We start from the raw sequence: 26,937 nt of genomic DNA, 5'->3' as shown, positions 1-26,937 counted from the left end.
CACAGTCCATTTAAGTCAGCGGACGCTTCATACGCGATGGAAAAGCCATTTATCAACCCATTGAATTAATGTGTCTTTGGCCTTGTGGTGAGAATATAGAAACTTCATCAGCGTTGATTTTCCAGATCCCAACTTTCCGGAGACATGGAAGATTGGCGTGGATAGATCTTGAGACAAGAGCCACCCGAGAAATCTCTCTCTTGACTCGAGCTGCATCTGCGGATCCCACTGCCGTCAGCTCAGCTCAGTGATGTAATATGGCTGCTGGTACCTTGAGCGCCTCTTGTCGTTTTTTCTCCTCGTAAGGCAAGTCATCCTTTTCCTCAATGACCTCAACCGGCTCATATATCCATTTAAGCGTTTCTTCATGCGCACGGTGAACTGCGTCGAATCTCTGATGCATCTTGTCGAACTTGAGGCTCTCTAGAATGCGATTTTGATAAATTACCTGGCGGGTCTCGTCGTCGACCACCAGTAGCCGCTGAAACTGAACACAAGCTTGGATACTGGCAATTGAATCAGGTGTAGAGAGTTGTGATTGGCGTAGATGCTCTATGGCTTGGGTTAAACTCTTTAATCTAGCTTCGTTGCCTTTAGCAAGTGAGATCAGTTCACTGAAGCCATCGGCCGCCTCGACTCTAGGGGCCAATTAGTTACAGCCTCTCTCATGACTAGAGAAATGAGCTTACCTTGAGAAGTCAACCAGTGCGAGAACGAGCTGATCACGATAATTTTTCAACTGGCTCTCTAGGCCTTCGATGTCTTTAGCCTTGAAATTTGCTTTGACGGCATATCGCAGTGACTTGAAGGGATTGGACGAAATTTGCTTCGGTTTAATCTCGTTCAAAACCTTGAATAATTCCGTTGAAGTCGCCTTGCATTTCTTGGCAAGATCCGAAAGAGACTGTTGCTCAGGAGTCATACGCGCGTTGCCTGCCACTTCACGCCTCAAAGCTGCTTTGCTAACTTCGCTGTGACACGTTCTCGATGTGTGTTGTCGTCTAGAACGCCATCAAGAGAATTGCGTATGTTGTAGGCTATTTTTACGAGCTTCAGACCCGCTTCGACGAAGGTCAATATACCAGGTGCCAATCCGATCGCTGAGACGGGATCCATGGTAAGAGAAATGTACGTGGGACTGGGATGTAAATTCTAATTATCGACAATAGACCGAACAGTGAAGTCAGAATGATGATGCCGTGCTCATTATTGTGATTCTATAGAATACTCGACACAGCCTCAGAGTGATGACGAGCAGAAAATGTAAGATCATGGTCTTCGTTGGCGGCCTCATGTCACAGCCTGATTATGTAGAGTCATCCAATAGCCATTGCAGCTGCATTGCGGCCTCAGGTATTGAATATTACAAGTTCTCACTGCATCCGATGGTAGCCAATCTTCGCAATATTCTGGCTTCGTTTAACACTCGATATGAGGGTTTTCACCACCCGTCGAAGGCGCATTCTCAAATACAAAACGCAATTGTCGATCTGCCGCATCGGAATAAACCAACTGTTGAATGATTTAAGGTATAATGTTCTTCCGGGTTTTCTCACATAATCGCTAAATGACGTGACATCGATTGACCCTATCGCCATCGCTAGAAGCTCTCACGCCATACCCCATGAACTTGTGAACAGAGCTCTTATCGCCTATCACAAGCCCAAAAATTCTGAAGCACACCAATAATGATACAGTATAATTTAGATAGGAAAAAGGAACTATATCCCGGATTCCGGAAGATATCCGGTCTGGTGGAACTCCATCGACTAATGAGATCCCCCGCTGACCTCCACGGTTCATCAGATTGATGCCCGGCAGTTAGCTAGCAAATGATAGCCCATTGCATCATCAAAGCTATACAAACGACATGACTTCGTGCCTGCCGATCTACAGACATAAAGCTATCACACGGACCCCCAAGCTCAAAATGCCGAGCCGTCAAACCGAACTGCTGGATCTTTCACATCCCCACGACTCTTGTCCAAAATGTCGCTTTACGTTCGAGCAGACGCAAGCGAGAATGGCATTGAGCCACCCCTTTCTCAGGCCGTCGGCTACGTCGTCGTTATCGCGATTGGCTTTCTTATCGCGTTCATCATGATGTTTTTGACTCACATCTTGAAGAAGACTGTCGGTGAAGATAACAAAACGACTGAGATGTTCATGACAGCCAATCGAAGTGTTGGAACTGGTCTGACTTCATCCGCTGTTATTTCATCGTGGCTTTGGAGTACGGCTATGCTTGGAAGTACCCTTGTTGGCTACAACTTTGGTGTGGCTGGGCCGTTCTGGTTTGCAGCTGGGTATGTGTTTTGCTTTTGTGAACATTCTTGGTAGTTGTTGACCTTGAATAGATGTTCTCCCATGATTGTCTTCTTCGCTCTACTTGGTATATCTTGTAAGCTCAGAGTACCCGAAGCGCATACACTACTGGAAATTGTCCGTATACGATATGGAACGTCGGGTCACATTGTTTGGATCGGTCTTTGCCTCATCAACAACATCATCGCTATCGCAAACATGCTGTTGGGTGCGAGTGCTGCCATATCGGCGTTGTAAGTTGCCTCTCCTGGAGTTACGTGACCAGGGACTAACGAACCAGATCCGGTATTCACATCATCGCTGCTACATTCTTATTGCCCGTCGGCGTTGTACTGTACACATTTGTCGGTGGTATCAAAGCGACTTTCCTGACTGATTACTTTCATACCTTTGTCATTACGATCATTATATGTTTCTTCACTATCAAGGCATTCCTCGTACCCGAGATTGGATCACCCGGTGGCCTCTATGATCTGATCGTTCAGGTTGGGAAGGACCATCCTGTTGCTGGTAACCACGATGGGTCTTTCTTGACAATGACTAGTAAAGACGTGAGTTGACTGCTTAACACCATGAGACATTTGCTCACTGTTTGCAGGCTATATACTTTGGTATCATCCACGTTCTGGCCAATTTCGGTCTCGTCATCATGGACACTGGCTTCTTCGCCAAAGCCTTCAGTGCTGCTCCTCAAGCTGTCGTGCCTGGGTATATTATTGGGGGCATCGCTTACTTTGCCATCCCATGGTGCCTCGGCACCTTGATGAGTTTTTCTGCTCTGGCCCTTGAGGATACCCCACGGTTCCCGACATACCCTCGTCGCATGTCTTCAGTGGAGATCTCGAATGGTCTCGTATTGCCTTATGCCGCTATCGCAATCGCCGGAAAAGGCGGTGCTGCTGCCGTTTTGTTGATCACTTTCATGGCTGTCACTTCAACTATCAGTGCCCAGGTTATCTCCGTGTCATCTATCATCAGCTTCGACATCTATCGCCAGTACTTCAACCGTGGTGCAACTGACCGTGACGCCATTCGGTGGAGTCATATCGGCGTTGTCTTCTTCGGTCTGTTCTCTGCTGCCTTCTCGACTGCCCTGTACTACGGCAAGGTAGATCTCGGATGGACCCTCTACATGCTCGGTGTGTTGACATGCCCCGGTATTTTCCCAACCGTCTTTACGATCTTGTGGAGAAAACAGTCGAAGATCGCTGCTATCGTCTCACCTCTGTTGGGCATGGCCACTGGCATCGCTGTTTGGCTTGGCTCAGCGTCGTCACTGTACGGTGAAGTCACAGTTGCATCCACTGGAAAATCTCTTCCCTGCGTTTACGGGACTGTCGCATCGGCCCTGAGCCCAGCCCTTTACTCAGTCGTGATCTCGCTCATTAAGCCAGCCAATTACCAATGGGCTGACTTCAGGAATGAGCGTCTTGCATTTGACCAGGTTGGTTCAACAAAGGAAGAAGTGAGAACCCACGAAGAAAAGGTGGCCAGCTACACGGCCGATAAGGCCAAACTCAAGCATTGGGGCACTCTTGCGGCGATTTGGTCTGCGGCTACATTCTTAGGGCATTGGGTTCTTTGGTAAGACCCCCCTTATCCCTCCATTATAAAGTTGACTAACAGACAAAACTCCAGGCCACTTCCGATGTACGCAGCCAAATATGTCTTCGGGAAAACATTCTTCGTCGCTTGGATTGTCATTGCCATCATTTGGGTATGGGGTACCATGTTCGTCGCAGGCTTCTACCCCATCATTGATGGCTGGCCTCAACTTAAGACAGTTTATCGGGGCTTGAGGGGCCAGGGCCCAGTTGAAGGCGAGCCCGAAGTAGTTCAAAATGCCCAAAGTGATTCTTCCATCACAGAGAGAGATGAGAAGGGGAACCATGGGATCCTGGCATGAGAGTAGTCTGACAAGGCACTTACTATAAGAGATACACATAGTGCTCAAGTACTGAGACTCGTAAAACATGACACCAATACACGTGCAAGACAATCGTCTATCCTTTTTACACGCAATTGAGATAGGAAAGCATTCGCGATCGGATTGAGTGACAACCCCGATCAGGCCTTGGCTTCCCCACTTGACCCCGCCAGAGCCGACAGAGGCCGCGTCCGATAGCGGCATTAATTAACTCCAACTCCAACTTGACTTCGTCCAGCTTATCACCAGCGACCTCTTCCAATCCTTCATTACTGATACCATCACAATAGCCCCTCAGGATGCCTTTCACAGTACTCTCAGACGCCAACGTCAACCACATCCTCGATACGTTATCGTCATCTGATGTGGCAGACCTTGCAAAAGCTCTCGAGCAAGCCCTCATTCAATACTCATGCAACAATGAACAGCAATACCAGCCTCACCGTGCAGTCGTCAACCGAGATGGCCAAGTCAGCTTGTTCATGCCCGGAACCACCGACAAATTGATCGGCGTGAAGATCGTCGGTGTCACTCCAAGCGAAAAGCTGAAGCCTTCCGAAGCAGGTCTCAAGAGTGTCTTGACTCTGTGCGACGCTAGAGGTCAAGCCATCGGAACGCTCAATGCAGCTGCTCTCACCGCGTTCCGAACTGCGCTGGGTTCAATGTTGCCGTATCGATTCAGGCGTAACACAGAGAATATCGTCGTATTCGGTGCGGGGAAGCAAGCTCTATGGCATGTTCGTTTGGCACTTCTGTTGAAGGAGAAGGATATCAAGTCTGTGACCATTGTCAACCGTTCTGCGGAGAGGACCCAGCAGATGATAGACTCGCTCAAGTCAAATGATCAATCACCATGGCCATCGCATATTAGCCTTCAGGCCTTTGACCCTAAAAATGACCGCGACGCCTCTTTGGAGGCTCTGGTCGTCGATGCAGACGTCTTGTTCTTTACAACACCAAGCACGGAACCTCTCTTCCCAGCATCATATCTCACTTCCGAGAAGGCTCTGAGCAAGACCAGGTATCTCGCGGCAATTGGTTCTTACCGCCTTGACATGCAAGAAATCGACCCCGAGCTACTAAAAGAAGTCATCAACGCGTCAGGGCCCTTTGCATCTGTCGGGTATCGGGGTGGATCTGTTGCAGTCGACAGCCGAGAGGGCTGCCTGCAAGAGGCTGGAGAACTAGTCAAGGCTGAGATCTCTACCGATAAAATGCTTGAAATTGGCCAGTTGTTCCAGACCAAGAACACCGAGAACCCTAATGACTTAACCAAGTGGCTTGAAAGTGGATTTGTTATTTACAAGAGTGTCGGTACTGGTGTGATGGATCTATCCATTGGTCAAGAGCTCCTCCGCCTGGCCAAGGTGAAGAATGTTGGCTTGACTGCTGAGGACTTCTAAAGTCTCCAAACTTAATAAACACTAGAGGGCTATAATGGGTAAAACAACTATACCCCTTCCTTCAAATGATGCCCCAATGCTTTGTTCTGATGTTATTTAAAAATACAAAGATTCTCTGCGATAGTTCGTGGCTACTTAGCGTGAGGTCGTGAACGTCCCTTTATTCTACTAGGGCCATGAATCGGTCTGCTGGTCCAAGTCTTCGAGAAAGGGCGCATCTCATTCACAATGGCTTTCCGCGCCAGGGTTCTTTCGGCGCTACCATTGACGGTGAGAAGCCCGACCGATCAATTTCCAGTTGGCGGAAGTTGTGCGGCGAACTGAGGAAAAGGATTTCTCGTTGCAGCATGATATAGAATTATTGCTGCTTGTACCCTACTGACTCACGAGAACTCTACCAATTCAGCGTGCAGAATGAAGAGACTCAGTCTCGTTAGGCATATTTGGGAGAAAAGTACAAAGTTGAGTTGGCTCTATATAATCTATAGCTGGTGTAATGTTCTATTTCTAAGGTGATTCCATAACTTCTTTCGTATGCCACTTTTGGTCCATTAATATCAAGACCCAGTATTAAATAGAGATTAGTAAGAAATGATCTGGCAACCCCCCATGATCTAGCCCTTCTTTGCCATAGCCAGCGCTTGTGCGGCCCTTGCCGAGTATTTACATCGCTGTCGAATAGCAGGACCATACTTGAAGAAGATGAAAGGCATCGGTAGACAAGCGAGTGATAGAAAAGCCGGTACACAGCTGGCCCACTGAGTTCCTAGGTTATCATACATCTGCTTGGTGAAAAGAGGAAAGGCGGCGCCGAAAAGGGACCGCAGCACAGCATTTGATGCTAGAACCGATGCAGCGTAGATGGTGTATGAGTCAATGAGGTAGCTGAAGATGCTGTGGAAGACGAGAGACATGCCGAGACCGAAGGGGGCACCAGCCGCTACAGGTGACATCCAATGGACGGAACGATACGACGTCCTGTTCATTGTTAGTATAGGAATGTACCCAAACAAGACTTGAACTGACCATGCGAACCAGAACATGCCAACAGGGACACAGATACCGCCGAGCATGCATCCAGGGAGACGATACTCGGGAGGCACAGGTTCGCTACCGAACCTCTTCGTGACCTTCATGTACCATATGTTGATAAGACCAATCGTAGGAATGGCACTGATCATTCCGACAGCGACTCCAAGGAAGGCCAAACCTCCCTTACCAGCAGACCAACCCCTCTCAAGCTGGAAGACAACAGGGTATGCGCCGAAGAGCATGTAAAGGGTTCCGAAGAGAATAGCGACGTAAATCGAGAGAAGAAGGACGATGGGTTCGAAGCATAGAAGTTGCCAGGGACGAACAAGGGCCTTCTTGAGGACGACGGATGGCGGATCGGCCTTGCCTTGGTGCTCGTAGATGGAGATGTAGACCTTGCCAGTTTTCTTGGACAAGAAGTCGGCTCGGTTCTGGAGGATATAGGGTGCGTAGGTTTCTGGGCAACAGCACATATCGAGTACCCAAAAGAATCCGGCAACAATGGCCATCAGTCCCATCACCTGGAGAATATGGTTAGTGTGTGATCCCGAAGTCAAGGAGGTGTCCAACTTACCCATCTCCAACCTTGACCGTCACTCAAGTATCCACCGATGAAAGGACCCAAGCTAGGTCCCAGTGCAGGCGCCAAAGAGAAGAATGCCATAGCAATAGCACGTTCGTCAGCATTAAAGATATCGGAAATAACACCTCCAGCATTGGTCAGAGGCGATGAGCCAAAGGTACCGCAGAAGAAGCGAAGGACCAAAAGAGTAGCGACGCCATTGTCTGCTGTGCATGCTGCACTGAACACGACGTACAAGCCATAGCTGATAATAAAGATAATTTGTCGACCGTAGATTTCACAAAGTGGTGCCCAGAGGAGAGGTCCGACGGCGAAACCTAGGACGTAGAATGAAACACCAGCAGTGATGAGTGTATGACTTGCTTTGAAGTGGATCATGAGCGGCACAATGGTACCTGTCATATGACTCGTCAGCTACATCGATTGGCGAGGGCTATAATACTGACCTGTATAGGCACTAGAACTAAACGCGACAGCAAAACATGTTGCGGCTGAAACCATGGTGATAGTCCATTTCAACCACTTTGGCCAATTGAGCGGGTTACCTGTATCATCAGGAATCCAGCTAACAACAAACGGATCTTCAAAGGAGCCTGATCCAGGATAGTTATGATTCTGAACAGCCTGATCAACTCTCGTTCTGTCAAAAAGAAGTTTTACCAGCGGTCTATGTCGCGGTTTGGACTCTGGTGTCTTTTGTCGTAGTGTTTCATCGTCGCTCACACAAGAGCTAGGCAAATCTGGTCTAGAAGACATGATGATGTTGTGAATCTGCAATGATTGCTCATACTATTCCTCAAAAGGACTTCCAAGACGGGAGGACGAGCCCTTTATAATAATATGGCGAGATCGGGGTTCCATTTCGTCGGGAGCGCCGGTGAGCGGGCCTCGAAGCCGGGGTGAGCAACAGGTGATTTCTGCTGTGACAACGGAGTCACAGGACGGATTTGGGCGTGGTGAGATCCAGATTTGGGCAGAAGGGGGGTCTAGCACCTTTCGATCTTGCGGGTATCAAGGAACGTAATTAGATCTTGATGACGAAGTCTGCATAATCCCTCCTGGGTGGTCGGGAAATCGCAGCCTGACAGCGCCGACATTTTCGATAATTCTTCTCTGGATCCACTGAAACGTGGTTTTGACAGGTGCTAGACAAGGATTTTGTTAATTAGAGATAAGAAGCTTGGGCTGCTGGAATCATGCTTAAAATGTCCGACGGAGTTTGTAGGGGGGAATGGATACGAGAAAAGCCGACTGTGGATCGCATCAGTCCACTATTTGCCGTGCGTTCCCTACCAAAACTCCGACCGAGGCTTGATCGCTAAGAGATTGGGTCTATTCATGGGCTGGCAAGGCTGATCACATGCTGCTGGGCTGTAGAGTAAGTAGCGATTATAAATATTGAGACGTGGTACTTCATGTGATTTTGTTATGAGTTAATCTGTTTCATGTCTTGGTTACAAATGCCAAGACAGGCTTTTTGAGGCCATGAATACGTGGCTAAAAGTTATTCATGAATCTTCTTTCGATTTCTTCAATTTACATCGAGATCATCATGTTACAATTATCGTATCATGTATCGTGAGTTTAAAGTTTGTCGGATTCTTGGTGTTTTCCGTATTCAAGCTCTCGGCCGAAAGACGGACTTGGTCTTGATCATGTGACGAGGTCAGGCAGTCATCAGTGGCGATGACCCAGTCTGCGCATTTGACGTCTCCATGAGGCTTCATTTGGCGAATATTTTTGCGATACCATTTCTTTATCGCCACAAAAGTTATTCCAAGCCCGAAGCACCTTTGTAGGTAGTTGTACGCTGATCTGGGCCGCTGCTCATCAAGGTCCCCAACCAAAAGGTGTCCACTGGACACGCCCGAATTGACAATCTCAAACTGAGTCATCAACGTCGCAAAGCTCTTGGTTTCATCTCACAAATAATTGCGAGAGTGACAGAATACTACTATGGGACGCACAGAGCCATCTATCGGCCGACCACCAGCGGCTTTTCGCAAAGATGCACGCTCCAAAAAGGCCAAAGCCACCATCAACAAGGTTATCCCCAGCCTCCTCACTGGATATCCCGGTGCTCAGAAAGGAATCAATTCGGCAGAGCTCATACCCTTTATGAACACCACTGTCTTACCTGAACCATATGGGAAGCTTTTAAAGAAACAAGACGACAAGGGCGATGCAGCAACTAAGGGCAAATCTACAGAAAGCACTGCAGATCCCCACGAGGATTTGGCAAAGCTTAAACCACCAAGAATCTCAATCAGGGAAGTCGATACGCTTACAGCTGCAAGAGACCTTCTCAATATTGAGACGCCAGCGGGCGTCAAAACAGATTTTGTTAATACCAGAGCTCATGTGGCCATCTTGAACATGGGTTCGCCTCTGAACCCTGGAGGTGGATTTCTCAACGGCGCAAACAGTCAAGAGGAATCGTTATGTATGCGCACTACGCTATATCCTTCTCTCAAGGACGAGTGGTACCGACTCCCTGAACTCTCCTCGATTTGGACTCCGACGGTGCTGGTTTTCAGAGATGAAGACGGGAATGATATAGACAAGAAGGATCGTTTCTACGTCGACTGCATCACGGCAGCAATGATCCGCGGCCCGGAATTCGAGCTTGGCGAGGACGGAGTGGCATCGTACGCCAACAAGAAGGATCGCGAAACGGCGCAAGCCAAGATGAGAGCCGTTATGCGGATTGCTATGGTCAAAAGGTGCAAACGGCTTGTACTTGGAGCTTGGGGTTGCGGCGCGCACGGAAATCCCGTTGGCGAAATAGCAAGAGCTTGGAAATCTGTTCTCACTCCAAAATACGATAAGTCAAAGCTAAAGGAGAGATGGGAATACGTTGATGAGATTGTGTTTGCAATCAAGGATCACAACATGGCGCAGGCTTTTGCGGAAGCTTGGGGTGACGGTATCGAACTGCAGGATGAAGAGAAGAACGAGATTCAAGAGGAAGAAGAGAAAGATGCCGAGGAAGTTGATCCAGCTGATGTCAAAGCGCAAGAGTTGAAGGATAAGATCAGGGAGCTGGAGCACAGGATTCAGAGGGTGAATAATCCCAAGGTCTTGGATGGCTTGAAAGCCATTCTTGATGGGCTGGAAAAGCAGCTCCCTGAGGAGGACGAAGCACTGACTCAGGACAGTGAGTGGGAACATGTCAAAGCTGAAGGCACCGGATCTAGCTGATCTGTCGATCTGGACGTTGACGTGGTATCGTTCCTCGTCAAAGCGCACACGTCAGTGCAAGCATATCTGGCAAATAAACACCCACACTTTTATCAGATTGGATAACTATTACCCACGGTAGTGACAACACCTGACTAGCATCAAAGGTAAATATCGGTAATTTGATATCCGCAACCTCCGCACGCATCCCCTCTCTACACCGACCTAACCTGTTTAATCTCATCACCAGACTAGTTGTCAAATGTACCACGATCTTCATGCCAATGCTTTCTTTTTGGATCTTTCATCTCCCTAGTCTATCTCATTCACTCGTGACTGGTTCTTGTCGAGTTGCAGTGCGGAGGTGATCCCGCAGCTCGGACCCGTCTCCGCTCCGCATTCAGCTCATGATTGCGCTTATTGGTCGTCGCACTATTCTCAACACTTCGCCAACTGGACTATGCTTGTTTTTGCTACGACAATGGTATATAATACTGGTGTAGCTCTTGATCAATACGTCTGTAGTTTATATAGTCTGCCGCTCGACCGGATGACATGGACTCTGGTGTCCAAGCATCATCTTGCCAAGGAGGGTCCTTGAGGTTCCCGGTCAGTTTGATGGAGCATTCCTTGATTTAGAACTAGTAAAGTCTCCCTTGTAATGAATTGAGGCCTAAGGCATATCAAAGTATCTCAACCCCATGTTTATCATAGATATGGCTGCAAGCCATCGTGTCCTGTTAATCCACGTATCGAGTATTCAAAGTTGATCAGCATCCCGGGTTCTAATTATCCATGGACCAGAGACAACCGCGATAACGGAGGTTCGCGTTAATTCGAAACTTCAAGACCGCCTCGGCATTTCGGGTGATCTTAGATTGGCTTGGACTTGGCTGTCTCTTGTGCATGCACCTGAATGCAAGCCAATGTAACATCTCCGCATGCCTTTTCCAGACAGAGCCCACTTCCCCAGACTATCAACCCAGGCTAGAGCGGACGGAAAGTAAACGAACAGACGCTAGTAGGAGATCAACAGTTCTTGGTGTTAGGACGTAGCCACTCCGCTGTTTTCCATCACCCCGAGGGCCGGGCATATGGAAACTCTATTCCTTCTTGGTAGCTATGCTACAGCTTATAAAGTGTTGAAGCTTTCCCTCATTGTTCGTCGTCATCAACCTTGAGCTCCCCTGCCTCTCATAACCCTTACCTACCAAGCTCGGACACGAACGCGTCTGTTCATATACCAACCTCGACATGTCTCCCCGTAACAGTGTCAACGGCAAGTCTCGAAGCGACGGCGCAGAGATGGAACACGTCCACACCGCCCAGAGCATCCCCATCTCGCCAGAGTTGTTCGAGCAGCTTTATCTTCAGCCGCAGAACAGGGTCAAAGGAGATCTTCGAAAGACCTTTGGCAACCCTACTCCAGTTGGTATGTAGCACTGTCCCCAATAGCCCCTATGATACTTACGAGCACAGCTTTGGCGGGATTCTTGCTGTGCTCCACACCACTATCCATTGGCTTGCTTGGATGGCAGGGATCTGGCGGCTTTGCTGCCGCTGCCAACGTGTAGGTTCCATTACTCCTTTGGCCAAATTCACTGGCTAACAGATCACAGCGGTGCCTACCTCGGCCTGGGTGGCCTCCTTCTCATCTTGGGAGGCATCGGTGAATGGATTCTAGGTAACAATTAACGCCTCATTGTTCCAATTCCTCAGCTAACATCGGCCTTCCAGGAAACACCTTTCCGTCAACCGTTTTTTTCACCTTCGGAGGCTTCTTCATCACACTCGTTACGACTATCGACCCTGACTCCGGTGCCTACAGCACCTATTCGACTGATGGTACCGCTGCAAATGGCCTCACTCAACCCCAATTCTTTTCGACCTTCGCATTCTTCTTGGTTGGCATGGCTATACTAGACGTATTCTACACTATAGCGGCTGTTCGAACAAACATCGCTCTGTTTTCTATCCTCCTCCTTCTTGTCCCTTGCTGTAAGCTCAGCCACCTCTCTTTCCTACAACATTCATTAACCTTGAGACAGTCTCCTGCCTTGCCGCTGCTTTCTTCTCCGTTTCTCAAGGGAAGGTAGATCTCGCGCTCAAGTGCCAGCATGCCGGAGCGGGTTTGTTGTTCGCTCTATCATTGATCGGATGGTATTTGTTCGGGTCTCTTATCCTCATGTCGGTTGACTTCCCCATCATGCTACCTCTCGGCGATCTCTCTACCATCATCCGCGGCAAGAGTGATGCACCAAAGGATGCAAGCAAGACAGTTTAAGGATTGTCACATTGCCTTAGGGGTATCACCCTATCTATGAGAGGATCTCTCTACTATATTGGGAAAGGACGTGGATCATCAAGATCTTGGCGAGGAATTTGTGTTGTAAAAAGTCCTTTTTACTGTAGTATGTTGCTTTTTCAGCTTACATATCCACATTTTGAGGATTGACTATACCGGACTAACATTTAATTTCTGTTAATACAATAAAGCTTGAAGGAATGTTTTATGATGTTTTATATAATTTACTTCAAATCTATTAACTGCCTTTAAGGTATTTCTATAATATAACATAATAGAGAATATATAATATTATAGAAATATATCTTAATTATCTAACTTCCCTATATACAGTGGAATAGCCTGAGATAGCACAGTTACTCGTTTTCGAGCCAATTGGTAAGTTATAAGTTAATAAGACCAGTTCTGCCATCAGCGTTATCTTATCAGAGATAAGCACTCTAGATATTCCATTTACGGAAAGGTTGGAAATCTTAAATTGGAATCTCATCGGCTAAAATCGCTAAATCTCGACCCTAAAATCGACTGATTGCTACCCTACACCTTCTCTTTGTTTCAGACTTGCTGTGTCCATAACGCCTACAGTATTCCATGCGCTATTCCTTCTTCCTTCGCCCTTACATCGCCGTCAGCTCGACTTAAACTCCTTTGATATAAATGTAAGGAGCTGACTAAGATTTCTTATAAGTGCTAATGTGAGTACCGCATGTTTTGCACCGATTGGCGAGCGTAGCTTCAAACTTTGGTACAAAATAATGAGTTGCCGACGGAAACCTGTTGACTATTATTGAACGCCGGTGAGGTGAATCGACTATTTATCTAGGCAGACACAGAATGATCATGCATATCTTCCTTCTCGCCACCTCTCCCATGGCCAGGCTCTTGAACCACTTCTTCTCTTTGCGCCATAATAGTTTCGAGGTTCTAAGCCACCAATTAGGATCATACGTCGGCCAACATGCAAGAAAGAAAAGACTTACAGGTCCCTCAAAGGTCTTGCCGCGAGCAATCCAATAAACCGCTATAGCGAAGCAGCAGATTGCTATGACGACCGAAACATAATCTGTGATGATATGAGCAGACGATAAATTACAAAGGACAGAAAATATGTACTCATTGTGTTTCCAGTGACGGGTAGCGATGGAGGGAAGCAGAAAAGCTGTGATCATGTCAGTATATCATTCCATTCCGCGGAAACAAACATACCACTGAAGTTACCAAAACATAGAGACAGGCTGTCCAGTTGGCAAGATATCCCCAGAAGTTTCCAAGCTTCCACGGCGTATGAGGGTGCTGATGCGGAGCGAGGATGCCTCTGCCCCGAATGACTAAAACAAAGATTGGGAAAGCGTATGATATGTTCAGAAGAATGGTGCAAGACGCGATGAACGCGTTGAAAGCCACTGTAGGTCCCAGATAAAGGGCACCAAATAACACATTGAAGATATAAGTGAAGATGATCGTGCGGACTGGAACCTCCAACTTTGGGTTGATGTGGTTGAAATATCGAGAGAAAAAGAAGCCATTATCTCGAGCCATGGAGTAAATCAGTCGACTACTGGTGGTGACAGATCCGTTTGTGCCGTGGATGAAACATAAACCTAGCATGCAGCTGATGATGGTAGAGGCTGCTCGGCTGTTCGTGGCTTGGTCGAAAAGAGCGATCAGGGGTTGACCGGTCGGCGAGCTGACCAACTTGTCGACATCAGTCAAACAGAAGAGGATCACCAAGATGAAGATCACGCCACTGATGAGGTCAGTATTTCATGCAGAATGCTCTGGCCAGGTTTGTAATACTTACGTAGAACCGCCAACGCCGATAGCATAGACAATTGCAAGAGGAGCATCCAGATGGGGATTGGGCATTTCTTCAGTCATGTGCAGAACCGCGTCAAAACCAATTAATGACAAAGCGGATTGAAGTAGACCTAGAAGCCATGCCATTCCATCTGACCATCCTGTCTCGTTATTGAAAGTTGTGAAAACGAACTCAGCGCTGGTCTTTTCTGACATGGATAATAGAATGATACTAATGATGACCACGCTCCCAATTGACCAGTAAACTTGATAATAACGTTAGCAAGCTATATCCCGGGTTTTTTCAAGTATAAACTTACGAGCAAAGTTGCTCCAAGGTCCAAGGATCGAATTACCCCAAATGTTCACGATGGTCGAAAATGTGATAATGGCAAGGAAGACGAGGTATGTTGTCCAAGAGTCGACTGGCGTTGATCTCCCGGACGCAACGACAATAGCGGCAGCAATGAACATGGCTGATTTCAGTCAGGGAAACGGTCCAAATACTTGTCTGGTAAGGAAGACTCACCGGAAAAGATCGCTTCGGTCGTTACCAAGGTGAGCCAACCGGCAATATTGATCCATCCTGCGCATAGACTCTGGAGATTATTAGCTTCTTTATATGTTATCGTACCGGAAACTCAGGCATACCAGAAACCTCTTCCATCGCTCACTGCTGAGAGCATATACGAAATGATACTGTCCGCCTGCTGTTGGCCAGATAGCTGCTAGCTCGCCCAGGCTAAACGCCAGAGCAAAGTTGCAAGCAACACAGAAGATGAAGCCGTACAAGAGCGCGACTGGGCCCCCGGATGGCATGACGATGCCAATTGTGCCACCTAACGCGATCCAAGTGCTGTAGAAGTCAGGTACTGAGTCTTTGATCACGAGGGGAAATGTGGATCTGCTTACTTGAGAATAGCAAACGTCATTGCAACCATAGTCAACTTGCTCAGACGCGGCCGCAAGTGACCTTCTGTAACCTGGTGAGGAGTCGGGTCGGCCATGGTGGAAATAGCTGGCGATATCTGCCAAGTCTTGATCTATGCGAGTCCTTGTCGCTCTCAACAGTAAACACATTCAACACGATGGGATATATCTTAAATAAACCACATCGCGAAGCGTTGATAGACTGCAAGCGAGCTGATAAGAATGCCAAGGAGTTCCCCAGGGCCAAGAGTGCCGAGATAAGCTTTTCCAGGGATGCTCGTTATCGTGCGGGGAAATGTAGCGAGATCGCGGTCTCTGTGTAACCCACGCGTTGCACTAGGCACAATTAGGATGGCACAGTCTGGACTTACTTTGCTGGGAGTAGCGGCATCGCGAACCCCTTTGCGGTTTGGCCCCTTATCTGAGTTCGCCGCACGGAGACGGACGTCAATTAGATAGGATATCGAGATATCTTGAAGTGCGTGACGATTCAGTTGGCTGAGTTGCGCTTGAGTCACACCTCGATCCCCCTCAGACCGAGTGCAACATGCCTTAGCCTATCGCAAGCGGCTTTACGTAGCAGAGCAGTTACGGAGCTTCGGCAATTGAATGGACGTCTATCGAACCTCCGGCCTAGCCGCCTCTCGTGATATTGGAGGCGCTTCAATATTATGCACACGTAATGGTACTGCTGGCCAACCGACAATATGATTAGAAGCCTTTAGTTTGCGACCCACGAGTAGCAGAGCTTAGGAGTCAGCTGCTGTAGTATCAGGATTTAAACGAAGTTATAGGGACCACTACTAGACCATGAATGCATTAATGATTGTTCATATGAATCAATTTGGTAGAGACTCTGCTAAAGATATTCTGTTCTGATGATCTGATCAAAGGTTGCTGCTCGCCTTTACACTAGGTTCTCCCCATCCTGGCTTCAAGAGTAAGTCCAACGTAGTGTACTCCGAAGCGGCAAAGTTGGAACCAACTGCCCCGGCACCCGAGGGACCCGGATCATGATATGCGTTGACAACGCGAGCTCGGTTCTTGGTCACTTCAATGATTGACCCGCTCCTGATTTCTATGTCCTGTGGTCCAGTTCTCGCTTGGTCAATGGACGAGCAGATGCTGTCTCTCTCAATCAAGGCGACCATGACACTCGCGACCTCGGACGGCTCGACCAGAACATCCTTGTTGGTATCGATCATCGCAAGTTTGTCTGGGTTCTCCATGAAGAGAGGCGTCTTGATGATGCCTGGTGCGACCGCCGCAATACGGACGCCGACTTGGTCGATCTTGGCCATCGCGCGCACGAATCCGCTAATCGCATGTTTTGTCGCATCATAAATCGCTGTGGACAAGCAGGTGTCTTGGGCGTTGGTGCTCGATATTATAACGATCGTCCGGGGCTTCTTTTCGTATCTCAAGAAACGCGACAGAGCCAATTGAGTTGTCCTGATGGGATGAACCAAGTTGATGTCGATACTGGCATAGCGACCACCGTGGAGGGCATCTTTGCTTTGTGGGGTTCCAGGAGGATACCAAAAACTGCTGAAGCTCTAAAGAATTACTGCGTCAGTGGCAATTGGCTTAGAAGAGCCTAGAGTGCATACCGGTTCGTAAACTCCAGCGCCGGGACAGACAATGTCAATGTCGCCGAATTCCTCCTCTGCCCTTTCGAACATTCGCTCGAGATGAGACCAGTCAGTCACATCAGTCTGCTGGAAAACAGCGCGGCTTGTGCTTGCGGCTCCGCTTGAATAAGCGTCCACCAGCTTCTGAGCTTCAGGTCGCAGAGCGAGGTCGGCAAAAAGAACCTTGCATCCACCTATCAAAAGCTGTTCCGCAAATGCGAGGTTGATGCCACTGCCAGCGCCAGTAACAATGGCTGTTTTACCTCGGATAGAATGCGACATGTTCTGTGTGTTCTTTTGCTTTCGTTGGGAATAGTATTGAGTGACAACGAGAACAGCAAGAGGAACGATTAGCTCCCATTACATATTTGAATGATGTCTTTTGTATCCTCCTTTGATAACGCGCCAAGACATCACAAGCATCAGCCCCATCCTCGACTATGGGCCATAGAATATTGGAGATCTTTGCGGGGCTAGATCTGCGAGCCGCATGACAATAGCTGGACTGGACTCGTTCCAAAACTTTCTATGAGTCCGACCGATTAGCTGGATAACTTGATCAGGAAGGGGGACCCTTCATGCTGATCCCACGGTGGTTCAGACTCACCATGCCGAAAAGGGTATGTGTTGCCTGAGCACCTTTATGCGCTCCGTCTACGAGCACGCAATCATGTACCTCTAGTATTAAAGACCTGGATAGGTCATAGTAGGCTCAAATCAGGAAGTGAGCCTTATCACGCTAACTACTGTTCAAACCGGCACAATGGAACGAAAGACAGATACCAGGACTTACAAGCTGAATCATGCCATGTGAGTTCACCATGTGCAGGTCACTCAACCTAGGCATACTCATCCTTAAGCCAATAGGATTCGTGTGAAGGATCCCAAAAGTACGAGTAAGTCAAATCGCCATTCACCACTCAGTCAGGGTTTACTGAGCAATCCTCTTAAAGTCCAGTTTTACGAGCTTCTTGGCCTCAGTGTTGTCCAAAAGCTTTCATTTCCTGAGAATAAGTTCGACCTTTACTTCCTTGGTGTTGACAGCCCAGATTCGCCGTCTCATGGGAAGTTCACCTTCGATCGTCAAGGCTTGATCGAGCTCACTCATAACTATGGCACTGAGAGTAATGACAATTATCGAGTAAGCAACGGGAATGAGAAACCGTATCTCGGCTTCTCCCATATATCGATCTCCGTGGTGAATGTACAGTCTACCTACCAGACGCTGGCCAAAGCCGGTCACAAATTCCAGAAGGATGTCGCCTCTGAGAACGAGCGGGTGATTGCTCTGGACCCAGACGGCTACTGGATCCATATCATCGAGCAGGGTTCGCCGAATGTGAATGTATCATCCGATGCTGCTGGTCTGTCTAGTGTTGTAAGTCTACACCTGACTCTCACATAATAGATCCCTGCGAACTGACACTGTTGCAGAATCGATACGCCTTGAGAGTCACGGACGCCCCTCGATCCGTTCGTTACTACACAGAGATTCTAGGAATGAAACTCATCAAAACTCTCAAGCACGACAGCGAAAACTCAAAGACATTTCTTTTAGGGTATCCTTCAACAGGCTCCTTCACCGGAACAGAAGACATGTCACGCCGTGAAGGATTACTCGCTCTCCTCTGGCAAGATGGAGAGAACACGATACCACAGGTACATAATGGAAACGATCAACCTCAAGGATTTGGCCATATCTGTTAGTTCATTCATCTTATTTCTATGGTGGAAATGACTAACATTGCAAAGGTGTCACTGTCGATAATATTGATGCAGCGTGTGCACGGTTGGAAGGGCTGAACGTTGCGTGGAAGAAGAGGTTAACTGATGGAAAAATGAAGAATGTCGCGTTTCTACTTGATCCTGACAATTACTGGATCGAATTGGTGCAAAACGAAGGCTTTACTGGCAAAGCAAATTTCTAGACTAGGGATCCAAGTTTCTATACGGAGTAATCAGCCTCCAAATCAGAAGTCATTTTTAGACACACCCTAATGCATTCCATTGTGAACTCTGCTGATATCACACCATATCTTGCTCGTACATATGATAAGACAGTGATAGCGTCGAGTTGACTTACATCGTGCTGCCTCAGTCTGCCAACATCCCTCCCCAACATCCCTCCCCGCTTGTCGTTAAATCCTGGTCACTTACTAACCATGATTGGCAACTCTAGCCTAGGTTTTACGCTAAGATTTTGCCATGCAACCAATTGACTTCTTCCCATCTGCCGAGGCAGCACTTACCGCGTTAGGCAAGTCTAAGGAAGCGAGCTGTTGGGCGAACTTCATGGAAATCGAACAGCTTGGGTAGGCCTATCTTCAAGCTCCCATCGAAACGGAGCTGATTAGCATTACTACGTACCACATTTGAGCGTTGAGATATGCAAGTCCAGGCTATCTTCTGGGGTAGCTCCCCACCTGACACTGATCGGAATGGGACCGAGGTAGAGAGCTCTGAGGGGAGCTTTACTTGGTGACGACTTACCTATCGTGGTAGAACGTGTCGAGGACCCGATTCCGTACAATAATTCACCACAAAAAGTTCGGAGTCGTGGTCTACAGATCCGAAATATCAGCCCATACTGATTATAGGCAAAGATTAGAACTTCTCAAGTTGCGATTACGTTTGTCTGTCGCATTCGTGCTGTTGTTGAATAAGTATTTGATGCAACCGAAGACCCTCTATTGAAGCATCTCGCATCAAGAAATCACACACAAAGACACATCATTATGTCAGGTTCAATCCCCCATCCCTTCGATCCCCTCAGCGGAGAGGAAATTCGCCTCGCTACCTCCATTGTGCGCAAAGAGCATGGTGATGCAGTCCACTTCCACGTTATAACACTTCAGGAGCCGCGCAAGGCTGAGATGGTCGCCTGGCTTGCCAATCCCTCCAGCGGCGCCAGGCCTCGACGTGTTGCAGAAGTTGTCATCATTGATCCCAGAGATGGCAAAGGCCATGTCTACGATGGTCTGATCGACTTGAAGAGTCAAACAATCACAAAGTGGGAGCGCGCTGAAGGGCAACAGCCAATTGTGAGACCGCCCTCAAACACCCCATTGAGAGCATGGCTAACTGTTCATTACCTTGCAGCTCATTGTCGAAGAAATGCTCGAAGTCGAAGAAGCATGCCGCAAGGACCCCCAAGTCATCGAGCAATGCCGAATCAGCGGTATCGCCGCAGACGAGATGCACAAAGTCTACACCGACCCATGGACCATTAGCCATGACACTCGATACGGTAGCAGCACACGCCTGTTCCAGGGCCTGATGTATTTCCGCCCAGATGTCGACAATTGTCAATACCAATATCCTCTGGACTTCCACCCGATCTATGATCCCAGGAAGAAGGAGGTCATCGCTATCGATATCCCCCGCGTTCGACGACCTCTTCAGAGAAATAAGGCTGTGGACTATCATCATTTGTATGTCCAGAAGGAAGGCGGCTATAGAAAGGACTTGAAACCGATTTACATCTCCCAGCCGGAGGGCGTTTCGTTCAATGTCAACGGAAGGGAGCTAGAGTGGCAGAACTGGAAGTTCCATATTGGCTTCAATTATCGCGAGGGTATTGTCTTCAACAACATTACCTTCAACGATAAGGGAAACGTCAGGCCTATCTTCTATCGCATGTCTCTTTCTGAGATGGTCGTTCCCTAGTACGTAGTCGTCCGCCCTTGTCGACAAGTCTCACGCTAACGCCAATACTCAGTGGCCACCCCGAGCCTCCTCATCATCGCAAGCATGCCTTCGATCTGGGCGAGTATGGTGCCGGATATCTGACAAACAGTCTCTCACTTGGCTGTGACTGCAAGGGTATGCTTCCTCCCACTCTCTAGCTAGTTGAGCAAGCTAACTTTAAAGGTGCCATTCATTATCTTGATGCCGAACTCCCAACACAGACCGGTCAGATCCGCAAGATTGAGAATGCCATATGCATCCACGAGGAAGATGATGGCATCCTGTTCAAGCACACGGACTTCCGAGACAATTCGACCATTGTTACACGTGCTAGAAAACTCATCGTTCAGCATGTCTTTACTGCTGCCAACTACGAGTATGCCATTCAGGTATGCTGCATCTGCCGTGTATCAAGAGGAGGCTACTAACAAATCATAGTGGGTGTTTCACCAGGACGGAACAATCCAGCCGGATATCAAGCTCACTGGTATCCTCAATACCTATGTCATGAACCCTGGTGAGGATCTGCAAGGCTATGGAACGCAAGTCAAGAAAGGTAAGTCTCGCAATTGCAGCTACAAACCATAGACTAACCACTACTCAGGTGTCAACGCCCATAACCATCAGCATCTTTTCCTTCTCCGTATCAACTCTAGCATCGACGGACACGAGAACACAGTCCATATGGTTGATGCTGTGCCCTCGGATGCTCCAGTTGGCAGCCCAGAAAATCTCTACGGCAACGCCTTCTATGCTAAGCGCACTCGACTCGAGACCACTGGACAAGCCATAACTGACTACAATGGTGCTACATCTCGCTCTTGGGACATTGTCAATGAGAACAAGCTCAACTCTGAGAGTGGAAGGCCTGTCTCGTACAAGCTTGTGAGCCGAGACGTGCCGAACTTGATGCCCAAGGAGGGCTCCCTTGTATGGAAGAGAGCCTTCTTTGCTCGCCATGCTGTTCATGTGACAAAGTGTAGGATATGCTCTAACTTTACGTATATACGCCTCATGCTGACCATTTCCAGATGCCGATGATGAGCTCTGGGCCGCTGGCAACCACGTCGCTCAGAGCTCCGGGGAGCCTTCGAGAGGCCTCGGGGCTTGGATTGGCGACGGTACCAAGAGCGTCGCCAATACTGATATCGTCCTCTGGCACACATTTGGTATCACCCATTTCCCCGCTCCAGAGGATTTCCCAGTGATGCCCGCTGAGCCGATTACACTCTTGCTCAGGCCCCGTCACTTCTTCACCTGTAATCCTGTCATGGACGTGCCTCCTTCTTACTCAGTCACTCCCAGTGAAGTGGCTGCCAAGAAAACTGGGTTTGATACCACTGACAAGGTTAGCAAGCTGGCGGCCATGAGTGACTCTTCGTGCTGCAAGCCACCAAAGCTGTAGAGTATTGGGAATATTCATTGAAGGAAGGATGTTGTACGCTATGCAGGATTACTTAGTTTCAAATACCATCTAAAATCATATCATTGATAAGCACGCATTGCACTACACTATCCCCAGTTCGACTTCAAATTCCGACTATCCATCACATCTATCCAATGTGTCGCATACTTGGCGCACTGTTCCGTGTCATAGGCTTGCCAGATAGCTTTGGTCAGATCTTGCGCCACTGCCACTGGCTTTGGTGGTAGGACTGTCTTCAACGTCTCCAGTCGCTCGTGAAGAAATTGCCTGGCAGCCATGATCCCAGCATTTGCATCTGGATCTGGCTCTGGTTCAGACTCCTCTGGCAGCTCATCGTGAAGGCCAGCGAAGTCGAGGTAGTTTATCATGTCACAGTCTTCCAGACTGGCATCTTGGCTGAAGGGAACATCTCTGGGAGCAGTCGCCTTGACTTCAATGTGCTTTCGCCTGAGTCCAGTGCTGGCCGAGACGCAGAGTAGTGGCTGGGTCATTTTGCTGCCAGAATCTGTAGGCAAAAGCTTCAATATGCCCACCAAGTTTAGTGCAATCGGGGTGATCCAGTTATCCCATAAGGATTGAGCATCTCTCGCCTGTGACTCATCCAGCTCGTGTCGTCTCACGATGAGTTCTGGAAAGGTCTGGTACAATTGTAACAGGGTTGATTGTCGGTAAGCTTCGGCAACGTTGAAGAGGTGTTGATTCGGCGTTTTCTTGTCATTAGTCTCTCCAATTGTCTCGCGACATTCCAAATCGAGATCGCAAGTCTGCTTCTCTACCACGGCAGCTTCTTCAATCAGTTGCATGGCAGCACTAATGTTGGCTGACGCAAACATATCTTGTGGCTTCCGAATCTTGCGTCTAAATTTGTGGCAAAGCTTCATTGCCCGCATGAACAGCTTATAGCTGTCACTTGAGACCCCAGTCCACGGATGCGGAACGTGTTCGACTGGGTCTGCCGTGACAGGCGCAGTGACAGGAACAGCTTCCTCAACATCACCCAGTTCTTCCATCTTCTGTAGGCTTTTACAGCTCGATGTCACCATCGACAATAGCATTTCGCAGTATAGCCAACTCTTATTAAAGAAAGATAGCAATTGCCGTTGTTCTTCGGATAACAAGTGCTTGTTTTTGTTGACAGCATGAAGAATGGCTTTTGCTTCGCAGAGAAATGGAAGCCCCAGCTGAGTGGCATTGAGCCAGCAGATACTAGTTCCAATTCCCATCAGAGAGAACAAGAGACTTGTGGGTACTGTATTGAATAGTTGATGCGACTTTACGGTATGTAAGTCAGCTCTCATAATCTCGGCCGCCGCCTTCATGTTCGTTATCGAGGTTTGTCGCATCATTGGCACTTTAGCGGACAAGTGGGCGGCCGACATAGCCTGGAGACTGAGATAAACAAGCTCGCAGTTGGACCATAAGGCGGCAGCGATTGTACGATTGAGGTTGACATCGGAATCATAATTGGACCAGAGAGAACAGACATGGCGAAACCAGTATTCAATGAGGACAGATGGCGTATAGGTAATTGCATTTGGTGTCATATCGAAGGTTAGCCTGCCAGGTTCGACTGTCGGTAAGGGCATGTTGAAGTCAAAGGACATATTGCCAACTGGAATAGAGAGTGTTTCTGAAGCTGGAAGTAGGTCGTTGTCGCCGTGAACAGACCCTAAGAAATCGTCTCCCCACTGCAAGGGTGACACGGAGGACGTCATGTTGGACAGCGAGTAAGCGTCGTGATTTTCGCTGTCGGTGCCGCTAAATGTATGACTTGCTTCCTCGTGTTCTTGTTCCAGTTGATGTGAGAAGAAATCGCCGTCTGTAGACAATGGGAACAATGGTGAGACAATGCCGTTGAGATGAAAGACCGACGCGCTTGTAGCTGGGTCAAAGTCATTGGGCGTAATCGTTGCTGCTTCTGTCATGGAGCCTCTACCAGCTATAGGCAAATTCTCGGACCTAAATGAGGCCTGGGAATGTGTGTCTGATTGAGCGTCAATGGACCGTGCCGAAGGCGAATCCTCTGTCCGCGATTGACGAGGTCGCGATTGAGGTTGCCGGGTGCGTTTCTCATGCTTGGTAGACCATCGAACATCCAAGCGGTATCCGCCGCATTTTTGACCACGTGCAGCGCATGACTTGCAAGTCGGTTTTGCCTCGTCGCATTTTGCCTATAAATGGATGAGTACACGTTGGAAGTACGGGGATAGTCCCGATACCTACATGTTTTGACCTGCATGTTACGCAACCGCCCCTGGAGCGAGCTACTCGGCCCTGACCGGATTGTTGAGGCGGCATTTGCTAGTGGAGAGAATGTGATGAACCAGCTCCTTAATTCTATATCTCGATGAGTTGTAGCAGTGATAAGTATGATAGTAAATATTGTTACAGCGTTGTGTTGTTGAGTTCTGTCATTTCAAGTCCAAGATAAGGATCGGTTGAAGTTGAGATTCAGCAGTCTTACCCCGCAAAATGCCAGACTCGACCCTGTGACTGATGACTAACAGTGCCTCTTATACTGGAAGAAGATAAGTGTTCCAGGGGTCATACCTCTAAAGATTAGCGGTTGGCCGCGTTGTCTCTTAGAGTTCAGTAGCGGCTGATAAGCCCGGAACACCAATCACGTTTGGCTCATTGAATCAGATCCTGGCCTGGCACTGACGGGGGCGGAAGTGCGTCGCCTCGCCCTAAACCCTTCTGTAAAAATTTCCTCTTTTGTTCTAATCGCCTTACCTCGGCTGAATGGATGCAATTTCGTCACAAGCTCAACAAGAGGGGCAGAGGGCATAGAGACTATAAATGACTTAGACCGCTAGACTATCAGCTGTAGATAGCATCATCGCCTTGTATCTCCTATCTTATCAATCCAAGCAGCTTGGCAACATGTTTATTCAACCGATCCCCATGTGTATGTAAAACCCCCATTCTCTGCTGCTTCTTGTCGCTGATTCCTAGCAGGGTGGGGAAGCAACGACAACTGGGCTTATCTGGTTGTCGATGATGAGAGTCGCGATGCTATGATTGTAGACCCTGCAAATCCCGAAGAGTTAGGGCCTGATCTGTATTCACTTACAACTCACTGACAAAGTCTTCAGGGTCGTTCCGGTTCTCATTGCAGCTATTCAGTCAAACAAACTCAATCTCGTCGCTATAATAAACACGCACCAGTCAGTCGTCGCCGATCCACGCTATATAGCAGTATCTTGAGCTGATACCATATAGCCATTGGGATCATGCTGGCGGTAATGAAGAGATCGTATGTATCGTATCTTGTCTCTTTGGACTGTGCAGGCTAACAAGAGGACTTAGCTATCTGCACTAAACAACCCAAAGCTTGACATTATCGGAGGAAAGGACTGCGAGGGGGTCACGAAAACTCCAAGTCGTGGTGAGACTTTCAAACTTGGGAACATCACGATAACTAGTATACATACGCCATGTCATACTCAGGATAGCATCTGTTTTTTCTTCCAAGATGGGGATCAAAAAGCAGTCTTTACAGGCGACACCTTGTTCACTGGTGGTTAGTTGTCCAAAGTCTGCGAGGGATACAATACAGTTTGCTCACATTGTCATGACAGGATGCGGGAGGTTCTTCGAGGGGACTGCAGAGGAGATGCACCTGGCGCTCAACAAGCATCTTGCATCACTTCCAGACGATACGGTCGTCTTTGTAAGTCACTTTAGATGTCAGTTTTGCATAGGAATTAGACTGACGGTATAGCCCGGCCATGAGTATACTCGAGGCAATGCCAAGTTCGCAATCTCTGTATCACAGAGCGAACCAGTACAGCAGCTATTGAGCTTCTCTGACGCAAACCCTGTCACAGTGGGCAAGTACACGATAGGCCATGAAAAGGTCGCGCAGAAGCCCCATGGTTTTATTTAAAAGCACTTCACTAATGTTTATTGTTTAGCAACATAACGTATTCATGAGATTGGACGTAAGCATTCACATCAGCAAAGCTAGAAATTCGGCGCTGACCAAATAGGATCCCAACATTCAAAGGGTGACGGGAGAAACAGATCCTGTCAGAGTTATGGAGAAACTTAGGGAGATGAAGAATGAGTACAAGTGAGTAGTTATGATCTGACATTGGGCGCGAGGACAGTTTTGCTTACACTTGCCAGAGAACCTGAACCAAAGCTGTGAAGGTAGGGATGTTGTTGGGGATGTTTCCAGTTTCGGTCAAATCATTGAGCAATGCTCTTTTGATCCTCAGCCTAAATTAGCAATATATTTTAACAGCTCCTCTTTAACTGTGCTTACATCCGATGAGATTATCTACACACTTTGCATCTCGTCATAATTTCACCAAGACTCTCCGTTTACTCTGGCAGCCTTTGAAACAAACGTCGGATTACGTAACACTCATTCGCAGGATAATGCACGTGCACCGTCAGCTCTCTGATCAACATATATAACGCTACAGGCAACCAAGGTCATCATTTTCTTTTTCCTCTTCCATCATCACATTTCACTCAGGGGCAACAATGGATGATTCTCAAGAGACGGAACGGGTCCCAGACCCAGAGCATTCAGAAGTGCTGGAAGCAGGTTCGTTGCTGCGTGATTCTTGTCCTCCGCCTGGCGCGATCAAGCTGGAGCAGAAACACTGAGACAGATAGATGAAGCAGAGCAGCATCCCCCACCACACCAGTGGTCGGATTACTACCATATAGACATTCCATCCACGTCAACATCTCCCAC

General features: G+C 48.1%; 13 protein-coding genes across 13 annotated transcripts; 7 read left to right on the top strand and 6 right to left on the bottom strand.

Moving 5' to 3' along the window:
* Nucleotides 1-244: 244 nt before the first annotated feature.
* Nucleotides 245-922, bottom strand: J7337_013481 (uncharacterized protein; the record flags this gene model as incomplete). The annotated part of the gene is made up of 2 exons (XM_044830971.1): nucleotides 245-638; nucleotides 690-922. 2 exons carry the CDS (start codon nucleotides 920-922, stop codon nucleotides 245-247), a joined length of 627 nt encoding a protein of 208 aa, XP_044674246.1.
* A 1,067-nt stretch (nucleotides 923-1,989) lies between these two features.
* Nucleotides 1,990-4,231, top strand: J7337_013480 (uncharacterized protein; the record flags this gene model as incomplete). The annotated part of the gene is made up of 5 exons (XM_044830970.1): nucleotides 1,990-2,306; nucleotides 2,358-2,558; nucleotides 2,606-2,876; nucleotides 2,924-3,909; nucleotides 3,964-4,231. 5 exons carry the CDS (start codon nucleotides 1,990-1,992, stop codon nucleotides 4,229-4,231), a joined length of 2,043 nt encoding a protein of 680 aa, XP_044674245.1.
* Nucleotides 4,232-4,551: 320 nt separating this feature from the next.
* On the top strand, nucleotides 4,552-5,655 carry J7337_013479 (uncharacterized protein; the record flags this gene model as incomplete). Its single annotated transcript, XM_044830969.1, has 1 exon — nucleotides 4,552-5,655. One exon carries the CDS (start codon nucleotides 4,552-4,554, stop codon nucleotides 5,653-5,655), a length of 1,104 nt encoding a protein of 367 aa, XP_044674244.1.
* A 614-nt stretch (nucleotides 5,656-6,269) lies between these two features.
* J7337_013478 (uncharacterized protein) lies at nucleotides 6,270-8,026 on the bottom strand (the record flags this gene model as incomplete). Its single annotated transcript, XM_044830968.1, has 4 exons — nucleotides 6,270-6,633; nucleotides 6,682-7,208; nucleotides 7,262-7,665; nucleotides 7,717-8,026. The coding sequence occupies 4 exons, from the start codon at nucleotides 8,024-8,026 to the stop codon at nucleotides 6,270-6,272; spliced, it is 1,605 nt and encodes a 534-aa protein (XP_044674243.1).
* Nucleotides 8,027-9,226: 1,200 nt separating this feature from the next.
* J7337_013477 (uncharacterized protein) lies at nucleotides 9,227-10,471 on the top strand (the record flags this gene model as incomplete). The annotated part of the gene is made up of 1 exon (XM_044830967.1): nucleotides 9,227-10,471. The coding sequence occupies one exon, from the start codon at nucleotides 9,227-9,229 to the stop codon at nucleotides 10,469-10,471; it is 1,245 nt and encodes a 414-aa protein (XP_044674242.1).
* A 1,233-nt stretch (nucleotides 10,472-11,704) lies between these two features.
* J7337_013476 (uncharacterized protein) lies at nucleotides 11,705-12,734 on the top strand (the record flags this gene model as incomplete). The annotated part of the gene is made up of 5 exons (XM_044830966.1): nucleotides 11,705-11,882; nucleotides 11,930-12,020; nucleotides 12,070-12,134; nucleotides 12,188-12,448; nucleotides 12,499-12,734. The coding sequence occupies 5 exons, from the start codon at nucleotides 11,705-11,707 to the stop codon at nucleotides 12,732-12,734; spliced, it is 831 nt and encodes a 276-aa protein (XP_044674241.1).
* Nucleotides 12,735-14,552: 1,818 nt separating this feature from the next.
* On the bottom strand, nucleotides 14,553-15,026 carry J7337_013475 (uncharacterized protein; the record flags this gene model as incomplete). Its single annotated transcript, XM_044830965.1, has 2 exons — nucleotides 14,553-14,761; nucleotides 14,873-15,026. The coding sequence occupies 2 exons, from the start codon at nucleotides 15,024-15,026 to the stop codon at nucleotides 14,553-14,555; spliced, it is 363 nt and encodes a 120-aa protein (XP_044674240.1).
* Nucleotides 15,027-15,034: 8 nt separating this feature from the next.
* Nucleotides 15,035-15,559, bottom strand: J7337_013474 (uncharacterized protein; the record flags this gene model as incomplete). The annotated part of the gene is made up of 3 exons (XM_044830964.1): nucleotides 15,035-15,151; nucleotides 15,204-15,408; nucleotides 15,465-15,559. 3 exons carry the CDS (start codon nucleotides 15,557-15,559, stop codon nucleotides 15,035-15,037), a joined length of 417 nt encoding a protein of 138 aa, XP_044674239.1.
* Nucleotides 15,560-16,369: 810 nt separating this feature from the next.
* On the bottom strand, nucleotides 16,370-17,395 carry J7337_013473 (uncharacterized protein; the record flags this gene model as incomplete). The annotated part of the gene is made up of 2 exons (XM_044830963.1): nucleotides 16,370-17,038; nucleotides 17,093-17,395. The coding sequence occupies 2 exons, from the start codon at nucleotides 17,393-17,395 to the stop codon at nucleotides 16,370-16,372; spliced, it is 972 nt and encodes a 323-aa protein (XP_044674238.1).
* Nucleotides 17,396-17,876: 481 nt separating this feature from the next.
* On the top strand, nucleotides 17,877-19,041 carry J7337_013472 (uncharacterized protein; the record flags this gene model as incomplete). Its single annotated transcript, XM_044830962.1, has 4 exons — nucleotides 17,877-17,923; nucleotides 18,038-18,491; nucleotides 18,548-18,815; nucleotides 18,866-19,041. 4 exons carry the CDS (start codon nucleotides 17,877-17,879, stop codon nucleotides 19,039-19,041), a joined length of 945 nt encoding a protein of 314 aa, XP_044674237.1.
* An 807-nt stretch (nucleotides 19,042-19,848) lies between these two features.
* J7337_013471 (uncharacterized protein) lies at nucleotides 19,849-22,205 on the top strand (the record flags this gene model as incomplete). Its single annotated transcript, XM_044830961.1, has 7 exons — nucleotides 19,849-20,154; nucleotides 20,213-20,778; nucleotides 20,832-20,935; nucleotides 20,984-21,189; nucleotides 21,239-21,356; nucleotides 21,405-21,779; nucleotides 21,832-22,205. 7 exons carry the CDS (start codon nucleotides 19,849-19,851, stop codon nucleotides 22,203-22,205), a joined length of 2,049 nt encoding a protein of 682 aa, XP_044674236.1.
* A 107-nt stretch (nucleotides 22,206-22,312) lies between these two features.
* J7337_013470 (uncharacterized protein) lies at nucleotides 22,313-23,236 on the bottom strand (the record flags this gene model as incomplete). The annotated part of the gene is made up of 1 exon (XM_044830960.1): nucleotides 22,313-23,236. The coding sequence occupies one exon, from the start codon at nucleotides 23,234-23,236 to the stop codon at nucleotides 22,313-22,315; it is 924 nt and encodes a 307-aa protein (XP_044674235.1).
* A 2,564-nt stretch (nucleotides 23,237-25,800) lies between these two features.
* On the top strand, nucleotides 25,801-26,115 carry J7337_013469 (uncharacterized protein; the record flags this gene model as incomplete). Its single annotated transcript, XM_044830959.1, has 2 exons — nucleotides 25,801-25,899; nucleotides 25,951-26,115. The coding sequence occupies 2 exons, from the start codon at nucleotides 25,801-25,803 to the stop codon at nucleotides 26,113-26,115; spliced, it is 264 nt and encodes an 87-aa protein (XP_044674234.1).
* Between the last annotated feature and the right edge of the window lie 822 nt (nucleotides 26,116-26,937).

Source organism: Fusarium musae, chromosome 11, assembly GCF_019915245.1.
Source record: "Fusarium musae strain F31 chromosome 11, whole genome shotgun sequence".
NCBI lineage: Eukaryota > Fungi > Ascomycota > Sordariomycetes > Hypocreales > Nectriaceae > Fusarium > Fusarium musae.
This window is presented reverse-complemented; position numbering and strand designations above follow the sequence as displayed.